Source organism: Monodelphis domestica, chromosome 1 (assembly GCF_027887165.1).
Source record: "Monodelphis domestica isolate mMonDom1 chromosome 1, mMonDom1.pri, whole genome shotgun sequence".
NCBI lineage: Eukaryota > Metazoa > Chordata > Mammalia > Didelphimorphia > Didelphidae > Monodelphis > Monodelphis domestica.
Window position 1 is genome coordinate 510,457,730 of NC_077227.1, and position 10,739 is coordinate 510,468,468.

At 40.6% G+C, this 10,739-nt stretch overlaps 1 protein-coding gene across 1 annotated transcript; it reads right to left on the reverse strand.

The window, feature by feature from the left end:
* Window positions 1-1,528: 1,528 nt before the first annotated feature.
* On the reverse strand, window positions 1,529-6,804 carry TMED4 (transmembrane p24 trafficking protein 4). Its single transcript, XM_007475870.3, has 5 exons — window positions 6,570-6,804; window positions 6,059-6,159; window positions 4,066-4,191; window positions 3,583-3,729; window positions 1,529-2,630 (listed from the first exon to the last, which is right to left on the reverse strand). The coding sequence occupies exons 1-5, from the start codon at window positions 6,697-6,699 to the stop codon at window positions 2,481-2,483; spliced, it is 654 nt and encodes a 217-aa protein (XP_007475932.3). The 5' UTR covers window positions 6,700-6,804; the 3' UTR covers window positions 1,529-2,480.
* Between the last annotated feature and the right edge of the window lie 3,935 nt (window positions 6,805-10,739).

Sequence of the window (10,739 nt, forward strand, 5' to 3'; positions counted from 1 at the left end):
GGAGGGAACTGAGATGGTTGCTTAAAGATAGCGGGGTCTGAGGACTAGGAGTTTTTGCTCTGAAGGAGAGTTCCTGAAGGGGGAGTTTTTGTTCTGAAGGAGGTCTGAGAGGAGAGAGGTCCTGGAGGGAGAGCTCCTGGAGAGGTCTTGAAGGAGGCAGTGGAAGGAGAACTCAGGAGGAGTCAGGAGGAGAATTCTCTGGAAACATTTTCTTGAAAGGAGGCTCTCTTGAAGGTGGAGCCTGAGGTTGGCATGAGAAGCCTTACCTAGAGAGATCTTGGGTGAGTGATAAAACCAACTGACTGATTTATTCTTATTCCTTTCTTACTTTCTCTCTTTTTCTATTGATTAATCAGTGTATTATAAATTAAATTTCTCTATAAAACCCAGTTGGCTTGGGCATATTCATAAATTGGGAATATATTCCCTGGCAACCATCTTATATTTATATAAAACCAAGACACAGTAGAAAACATATTTCAGCAGTCATAATTGTTATATATTTCCCTTGCTCCCAAATATTTTAATTATCACAGTTTGTGGCTCCCACTCTCTTATCTACAACAATTTAAACCCCAAACTTATTTTAAATCTAACACGACTGCATGGAAACCTAATGAATTAGCCTCTAAATTCCACGTTCCCTACTATGGCATCTGTAAACATTCACTGCTTATTCTTAAAAGTTGAATTTCTATACCTTAGTAGTATGGGGATTATTCTGACTTCCCAAAGTTCATACCACATGGGCTCTGACAGACCATATTACACTATAAAGGTCAGTATTGGTACAGTAATAGACTAATATATAATGTCCAAGGTTCTGAGAGGCTCACTGCCATGTTTGGCCATGAAGGTGACTATTTTTTGTCACCATGATACAGAGTGCCTGCATTGGTGGAACTCCTCTGATAAAATCATGACTCTTCTTACAGTAGATACCATTCCAGCCTCATTCCATCACTTCCTGGTCAAAAAATTAGCAAAGAAAAAATATCCAGGATATGGTGATACACCAGCCTTTGAGACTCATCACAGCATCCCAACTTGCTGCATGGAAAACTGATTCTATCATAGAACTTTTAATTCTCCCTCTTTCCTAAAAAGCCAGCATAAGGAAAGTTCATCTGAACTCATGATCACTAGGAGTTGTCTTTTTAAGGCAAAACTATCATCATGAGCCACTGGTTCCATAAATCTACCCTTGCTCAAACATCTAAAATAGAACAAATAATGAATATTCTGGGATAAAGGAGGTGTGATAAGCTCAGCCTAAAATGATTCCCATGGGCTGAGACTGAGGAGACTACCCACACAAATAACAAACACCCTTGCCTCTAGGATACTGTCCAAATTCTAATTGAGCTCTTAGGTGTATTCAAAACTGGGAAGGTCTCAAGAGATTTCAGGATTAGCTCCAAGTCATTCTAAGGGTTATCTCATATCAGGTTTCCTACACTCTGCTCTCCTGTTTGGTTTTGGTCTGGTAAGAACTTTTTATTTCACTTCAAACATCAGTTACCACAAGTTACCACAACAGATTTTATTTCACTGGAAAATCCATACAAAGAACTGAACCTGGGACCCATGGAGAAAATATTTACTGCATCTTAAATAAAATTTAACAGTTAGTAGCTTTATGAGGGAAAGAGAGGAAGAAGAAAATGGAATGCCTCCAACTGCTCACTCCAGCTTCCTACCTTAACTCCATATCCCCTTCATATCCATAAGAGGCCTGTGCATGACTTACAGGCAAGACCTTAATAGCAATAGGCTGAAATGTCTGCTTGGGTCCCCACCTTCTAGAACTTTCATTGATGAGTCTGAAAGTGGCCACAGTAGTTTGGTTTTTTAAAATGTATACAAAGACAGTGCCAAAGACTGTTGGTTCTGCATTGATCTTTTCAACCACTGATATTTCAGATATGAAGGAAAAAATACACATATCGAAAAATATTTGTTATATAAAAAAATCTCATTCCCTTGGTATCCAAGACCTGCTCCCTTATTTACAGCTGCAGATCAGCTCAGTGAAGCCAGGACTAGCTGGACAGTAGTGAGGCTAGTGTGTCCTATTCATGGCACTTCAGTCACACACGATATAGGCGCAGTAAAAGAAAGTCAGAAATTAAGGGAGCAGGTGAGTGGCCTTTGCTTACTTACTTAATTTAAGGGTTGGGAGGGGCAATTGGACATGGAAAAAGGTAGGTCATAAATAAAGGGTGTGTCCTGATTAGCTTAAGCTCTTCCCCAGAGGAAAGAAGGAGCTTTGTATTGGCTTTGACCAATATCCTAAGACCTTGGGGGGGTTGAGAGGGGAGGTTTCTGTGTAGTTCAGTGGCTATTAACATCAGTCTAATTAGCTTGGCTGCCAAGGAACCAAAATATTCCCAATTTTTTTTTTCATTCAAAAGTCAGGGTGTGATGTGGGGGAAAGTACCAAGTAAGTGGGATGAAAGAAGACTGTACAGAAAAGAAGTTTACACCAGCTTTTTGGCCTCAAAGAAACTCTTGAGGTGTCTCATCTGCCAGATGCCAGTGAGGATAAGGATGACAGTCTGAGCAATGGACCACCACAGCACTCTCTGGTTTGTGCTCTCGCTGGTCATACGGAAGCGTTCTTCACGATACTGTAGAAGACATGAGAGATACATATGTAGCCATAGGGCTTATAGTACAACAACATGGTTCCACCCTCCTTTATCATAATTCTCTTCCCAGGAAAACTAGAATTATCCTTGCCACTTGGAATATGAGAATTCCCAGGGATTTTTTAATTTTGTTTTTAAAGTTGAAAGGTTCTTTGGTAATCTTCTTGACCAGTCCCCTTATTTGTAAAATGAGAAAAGAGAGGCCAGAGGGATGATATGACTTGCCAAAGGTGACACAGTTAGCTAAACTAAAATCAGTTAGAACTAGAACTCAGTACTCTAGAATTTAGTTTAGTGATTTTCCCTCTCTATTCCCACTAACTTTTCTTGCCTTTCTAGTCTCCTATTCTCCCCTACAATTTCCTACTATAATATTCCTGCACTATAACTCCAAAGGTTTTCTAGTTCCAGTGCCTACATCTGAAAGGACATCAAGCTCCCTTAGGTTCAAAAGCAGGCCCAAGGAGGCCTTACAGTTACTGCACGTAGTAGGTCTGAGTTGCCTCTTTGATGGAAACCTTATTTTACACACTACTACTACTACTAATAATAATAATAATAATAATATTTCTATAATACTTTACAGTCTACAAATAACTTTCCTCACAAAATCACTGTAAGACAGGTAGTGGAAAGAATATTATCCTCATTTTACAGATGAGGAAACTCGGGCCCAAAGTGACTTTTGTCATAGTCACAAAACTATGAAGTATAAGAGTCTGAACTCAAATTCTAGTTTTCTGACACCAAACTCAGTGCTCTTCCCAACAGGCCATTCTACTTCCCACTAGTCTCTTCCCAACATATTACTAATTTCTCAGAACTTCTCTCTTCCTATGGAAAGAAACTAAATATCAGCTTTCAGGTACTGGTACAAGTACTACCTACAGCCATTCTACAGCTTCCATTCAGGCCAAAGTGCCACTCTTACCCGCTGGTAGTTCTGTTCCTTTTGGATCTGTTCCACCTGATCAAGCAACTGGCGGGCACGAAGTTGTAGCTCTGTTAATTTATCCTTGGCAGCAATTTCAGGGTAGTTATTGGTATGTTCGCCAACCTGTATATCCAGATGTACTCTCTAGGTTAAAAACACAGACAAGGTCAGAACTAGAAGTCTAGGTAGACCACACTATTCTAACCTCTAAGTGATATGTCTTCAGAGAATGTATGTGTAGTCTCTCAGAGTATGCTAATTTAGGCATTCAAAACAGCCACAGGAGGTACACTAAAAACACTATTACCTTATTTTTCAGGAACACTACTACATGGATAGGAAGGAAATTTCTCAACATTTTTAATACCTCCCTCCTTAGCAATGCCATATGTGTAAATAGCCACAGCCTCCACCTTCCACTCAGAATAGGGAACAGATTTGGGGGAACCAGTAATTCTTCAAAGGGGCAGATTTCCTTACAAGTTTGCCGCCCGCAAAGATGGTCATTCTAGTAGAATTAGAGTGCAGGCAGATCTGGTGGTCACCTGGGGTATGGGAAGTAAAGGTGAATCGGCCCTCTGAACCATACTGTCGCGATAATACCACCTGAAAAAAAGAACAACAATGAAAACTCAACTCAACTAGCCTATAAATCTAATCATGACCCTTTAGTTCTCCCCAGAGCTGATCCAGACTCCTTAATCTGACATCTAAGATCCTCTTTAACCTGGTCCCAACCTACTTTTCAGAATTTATGACTCATTGCTAGAAGCAACTAGGTGGCTAGAATGCTGAATCTAGAATCAGAAGACCCCAGTTGAAATTTCACCATAGAAATTTACTAGCTGTGTGGACCCAGGAAAGTTCCTTAACCTAAGAAGGAAATAGCAAACTACTCCACTACCTTTGCTGAGAAAATCCTAGTGACAATACTGTCCAGGGGATTATGAAAAGTCAGACACAGCTGAACAATAACTCTTCCTATAATCCAGCCAAACTGCACTATCTTGGAATAATAGATCTTGTTCTTATCTCAGTGCCTTTAGTCATGGGCCATCTACCATATGGAATGCCTCTCCTCCCATATCCAACAATGAAAATCTAAGTTATCCTTTAAGTTATCCTTTAAGGCCCATCTCAAATGTTATGTCCTAAAGGTCACTTCTTCTGATACCTCTAATAAAATGCAATCTCTTCCTCCTCCAAATTCCATAGCTTTGTATTTGTCTCTCATGTATAGCATTTAACATTTTTTTTTAATCCTAATCTTCTGTTTTAGAATTGATACTGAGTATTGGTTCCAAAGCAGAAGAGTACAATTGGGATTATGTGACTTCAGGGTCTCAAAGCTAGGAAGTATCTGAGGCCAGATCTGAACCCAGAAATTCCCATCTCCAGGCCTGGTCCTCTATCCACTAAACCACCTGGTTTCCTCACATAGCATTCTTAAATTACAGTTGTGTACTTATTTTATATTTCCCAACTAGTCTTGAGCTTCTTGCAAACAGAGGTCATGTTAAAAGTGGTAAAGGGTCAAAAAATGTTTTTAAACTGACCCCAACCTACCCCAACTTCTGAAGTCAGCAGTACCCCAGAGAAGACAACTGTTAATGCCTGCCCTATGCCCTGCAAATGTTCAATTTAGAATATGAAGAACCCCTATGTAGAAGCTACCCTAGGTTTGGACAAAAGACCAGATCAAAGCATTAAAGTATTTATTAAATACCTGTTGTGTGTCAACCTCAGTAGGAGATACTAACAAAATCACAATAGCCCCTGCCCTTAAGGAGTTTGAATTTTCTTGAGAAGGGAAGATACCATATAGAGAAATAAGTAAATGTTAAGTGCACGTAAAATAATTTCAGACTAAAAAATGTGAAAATCATCAAAGACCTCTTGTAAGAGGCTAGTAAAAAGCACTTGCTTAGTTGTTTTTTAGTAATGTCTAATTCTTTATGACTCCTTTTAAGGATTTCTTGGCAAAGATAATGAAGTGGTTTGCCATTTCCTTTCCTGCTCATTTTACATATGGGGAAACTGAGGCAAACAGGGTGAAAATGACTTGTCCAGGGTCAAACTACCACTGTCTGAGGCCAGATTTGGAAAGCACTTAAGCCAGGGAATAATCTTAACAGGAGATCTATGACCTGGTTTAAAAAAAAAAGTTTTAATTGCTGTATTTCAATATAATTTATTCACTTAGTAATCCCATATACTTTGTCTATTTCTACATTGTACCTACTTAAAAATATTTTTCAAATATCTTATTCTGATAAGGGGTCGATTGGCTTCATCAACCTGCAATGTGGTTTACGACAATGAGGCTTGTAAGGATCACTAGTCTGCGCGCTGCTTGAAGAGAACCAGGGGCTCCAATAGGCTGAGGTAAAGAAATGCATTTCAGATATGGGTTGGAGACTGCAAAGGCAGAGATAGAAATGCCCTGCACTGAGGACCAACAAGTGGGTCTCACCTTTCCTTCAGGATCCTTCACTTCCACATGCATCCCCAGCCCCGGAGTGGAGGGCAGAAAGGTCTCGGTCTGCTTATCCCATAGCTGGGTTCGGTAATTCCCTGCAGAGCAGAGGAGTTCTCTATTACAACACACCTAGCATCTGCGAGTACCCCAGGTCACCTGTCCCACAGGGACTGAAAAGCTACTGAATGAGTGGGTGTGGGAGGAGAACCAGATTTCTACTGATAATGGGTGAACCTAGAAAAGGGCCCCCTTCTGGGGCCAAATTAACACATCCCGGGAAGCCCCACGTAGGTAAGTTTGAGGGCCAGAGAGGAACGGCTGCCAACCCACTTCTGGGCTGCGGGTGGGGGTTAGGGGAAGATGAAGGAGATCTGGTCTTGGGCAGGGGACGGTGCCAAGGGTAGGCTTCTTTCGGTCCCGGAAGGTCAGAGGTGAGAGTCGGGGTCAGAGTCTGGGCCCACGCTGGGCCAGAATGTGAGGGACTACCCCCCACCCCAGTGCTAACCGATAACCATGGTCTCGTCGGGGATTTCCTCAATGAAGCAGCGCTTCTCCGTCTCTCCGATGTGGAAATAAAGACCCTGCACTGAAGCGAAGGCCAGCCAAAGCAGGAGAAGCAGCGCCCGGCGCCACATCGCCGCCTGCAGCCTCCGGCCCCAAACACCTGCCTTCGCTGACGGCCCAGCCGTCCAGCGCGCCTGCGCAACGACTCATCGCGCAGGCGCGTCCCGCCCAGGACTGCTCCAAGGCAACTTGGCACATAGCTACAGCCAGAGAAAGCCAGACATGCGCATTGCTACTCCGCCCTTTTTACCCTTTCCCAGGCACCGTTTTCAGAAAGGACTGAGCCTGCGCATAATCTTTTGCCAGCCACTTCTGGGAAGAAATTGACTTTCCTTCCTCTCTCTTTCAATTAGTGCTGGAGTACTGAGTTATGTCACCCAGCGTTGACTATTTGGGCAGCGAACTGACGTGAGGGCTTTTGACGTCTTGAAACCAATCAACAAGGGCAGATAGGTAGCTCAGGAGATAGATTGCTTGGCTTAAAGGTAGAAAAATTCATCTTCCTGAGTTCAAATTTGACCTCAGATAACTGTGTGTGTGATCCTAAGCAAATCACTTCACCCTGTTTGCCTCAGTTTCATCGTCGTGAAAATGAGTTGGAGAAAGAAAGGCAAGCCCCTCCTGTATCTTTGCCAAGAAAACCCCAAAAGGAATCAAGAAGAGTACAACAGTCAATAAATGTTTATTATATTTTAATCTTGCAGGGACATAAATATAGGAGGCAACTTAGGTAGCTAGTGGATAGAACACCCAGGGCCTGGAGACAGTTTAAATCCAGCCTGGATGGACAAGTAATTTAACCTCATCTGTAAAATGGGAATTATACCAATAGCACCTACCTCCCAGGACTGTTATGAGGAACAAATGACATAATAATTGTCAAATGCTTAACATAGTACTGGCACAATGAGCACTATATAAATGTTAACTATTATTATCATTAAAAATAATTATGATAAGCACTGGATCTAGTTCTCCCTTTAGAGATGTTGACTAGAAAAAAAAAACATTGAACTATTAAATAGTCAGAAAAAAACACTAATTAAGGAAAGGAGTACAGTGCTAAATTAGGCCTCCATGATGTTAGATTTAAAATAGTTCTAAGCATTAAATAGTTGTAGATAAGAGAGTGGGAGCCATGAACTGTGATAATTAAAATGTTTGGGAGCAAGGGAAATATATAACAATTATGACCACTGAAATATGTTTTCTACAGTGTCTTGGTTTTATATAAATATAAGATGGTCGCCAGGGAATATATTCCCAATTTATAAATATGCCCAAGCCAACTGGGTTTTATAGAGAAATTTAATTTATAATACACTGATTAATCAATAGAAAAAGAGAGAAAGTAAGAAAGGAATAAGAATGAAGGGCCTCAAGCCAATAAGGCCTAGACCTCAGTCCTAAGACATAAATCAGTTAGTTGGTTTTATCACTCACCCAAGATCTCTCTAGGTAAGGCTTCTCATGCCAACCTCAGGCTCCACCTTCAAGAGAGCCTCCTTTCAAGAAATGTTTCCAGAGAATTCTCCTCCTGACTCCTCCTGAGTTCACCTTCCACAGCCTCCTTCAAGACCTCTCCAGGAGCTCTCCCTCCAGCACCTCTCTCCTCTCAGACCTCCTTCAGAGCATCAACCTCTTTTCAGACCTCCTTCAGAGCAAAACCTCCTCAGTCCTCCTTCAGAGCAAACTCCTCCTCCTTCAGAGCAACCATCTCAATCCTCCTTCAGAGCAACCTCCTGAGTTCTCCTTCAGAGCCACCTCCTCCCCTCTCCTTCAGAGCCACCTCTCTCTTTAAGCAAACAATCTAAGTTCCCTCCCCTCAGTTCTCACATCTACCAATCACTGTCAATGTCTCCCCTGTGCCAATGGTGGCTCTAGCTTAACCCAGAACTGCCCAGAGGTCTCTCCCCTTTGCACATGTCTATTGAAGGTCATATTCTCAAATAATTAAATCTTGATCTTTGTTGCAGCCCTTCCTAAATCCTGTTACTCTGAGTAGGGTGGAGATTGTAGTTTCCAAGACCTGGTTCTGTCATTCCAAGTATCTCTATTGTATCAATTCTAAAATCAATCATGACTCAAAGAACTTCCTGTCCTATGCTTAAACATAGGTCAAAGCCCTTTCCATTGTTTAGCAAAAGGTTTCTGTCCTAAAGTAGTCTTAAGTAGGGAGGAGAAGGATCCTCCCATGCCAAGGAGTTTCATATTCCAATAGAGTTCTTACTATCAGTAGGAAATTTTTTCAAGTATGAAATTTCCCAATGGGGAAATTTCCAACATTCATAAGTCTAAGAAATTTTAAGGTTTACAATGAAGAGCTGTTCACAATGCCTACACAGAGTCCAAGGATTGAACTCTGGTTACTCTGGTCATTGCACACTGGGAGAGCCAACCACGCTAAATTGACAACTCTAAAGAGTCATTAAAGTTGGGAAGCTTAAACATCTTGCTTGTAGAACGTGGGGACTGAGGATGAGAGAGACAGTTGATTGACTTCATAATGGTCACAAAGGAAAATGAGGAGTCCTAGACAGGAATAACCCTGAGGGACTGATGCTTTACAATGGACACACAAGGGAAAAATCCAGCCAAGGGCTGGGCTACCTAGGTAAAGGACTTTGGCCTAAAGGGAGAAATTATTGGGACAAAAGAGATACTTAACACCTGATTGGTTTAGCCATCTCCACCTAAACTACTTTAAGGTCTGTTGTTAGTCTGAGACTAGTGAATTTGGACTTTCCCTCAATAATAGATTTTTTTTAATATCTCAGCCACAGTCAAAAGATTTGCTATACCTGAAAAACTTGTGCCAAGTATCCATGAGTTCATGGGGTTTTTTTATGTCATAAAGCAAACTCATGTGAAATATGATAGTGGATTTGTTTCCTATTGTAATTAACTGGGCTATTGTGCATTTTGAGAATTTTGATCCTTGAATGTGCATTACCTGTTGTACTACTATCTCTTTATGAAAAAATGTTACTTTGTGAAAATCATTTCCACTCACACAGTGATTCATGGCCAAGTTTGAAAAGAAACCATAAGCTATATATTTTTTATTTTAAAGAAACATTTCATTATAATTGTTTTTCCTTGCATGTGCAATATAGTAATATAGTATTTCAGTTTTATTTTTTCTCTCCTTTTTTGTATTGAAGCACATGTCACCAGTATTGAGAAGATTTTCTTTAATGTTTTTAATCTTGCAGTAACATAAGTTTAAAATACATTTGCCCTAATGTCAGTGTATACCCAAAAAGGCTTTAGACTATAGAAATAATTCCATTCATTGTTTAAAAATGATGGGACTTTGCTTAATGATTCTGTCTGATTCCAGAACAAGGGAATACAAAAAGAGCCACTGTACAGTGCTAAAGAAGCACAGAGTTACCTGCATAGTGCCAATGGAGCACAAGGTCAAAGAGTTCAAACTAGTACTACGTGGATTGATGACATTCTGCACAAAGAACACCAGGACTTGATCATGTGTGAGACTTGAGGTTGCAGCTGTTTAACATGTTTTAAATGCAGGACTTCCTGGTACCACACACTCTAAATCAAGTACATAACATCGATTATTCTGGCTCTATCCTGGCTCCCATTTGCTGCTAAAATCTAGTCCCTTTTCTGTCTTTCATAGTGTGGCAAACTTTCTGTAGTCCTAGCTATTGATTAGCTTTGTGCATAATTTCTTAAATTATTTTAATTGGGCCCTGATTCAAAGACCTGTTGTAGTTTTATTTTTCCATTACTTAGAATTTTTACACATAAGACTTTGATAGTCTATATTTCAACCAGAAGTTATTTTTTCTCTTTTATTTGGATTTTTTGATGTTTTTTATTTCTTTTGCCAATTGATTCATATACCTCATAACTCAGCCATGCATCCCTAAATGATCTCTGTGTTTTTCACCATTCTTCTCAGGGGGCAATGTGTAATTATCCTATAATACAAAGTTTAAAATCTCTTGAGAGAAATTTCAGCATAAGAAACATGATACCTCTCCAAATTCAGAAAGTGAACTGTTTGCAGAAAGCACTGTGAAGATCCCTGCACAGACCTCACGCTGCACCAGAAGATCCAGAGTGAACTTTGGGATATGGT

What these genes read in the sequence shown, in the direction of transcription:
- TMED4 (XM_007475870.3), bottom strand. Translation starts at nt 6,699, where the DNA reads ATGTGGCGCCGGGCGCTGCTTCTCCTGCTTTGGCTGGCCTTCGCTTCA. An exon ending in TGAAGGATCCTGAAGGAAAG is followed by an intron (nt 4,192 to 6,058) that starts GTGAGACCCACT and finishes TCTTTTTTTCAG; the next exon opens with GTGGTATTATCGCGACAGTA. An exon ending in TCTTTGCGGGCGGCAAACTT is followed by an intron (nt 3,730 to 4,065) that starts GTAAGGAAATCT and finishes TTTTTAACCTAG; the next exon opens with AGAGTACATCTGGATATACA.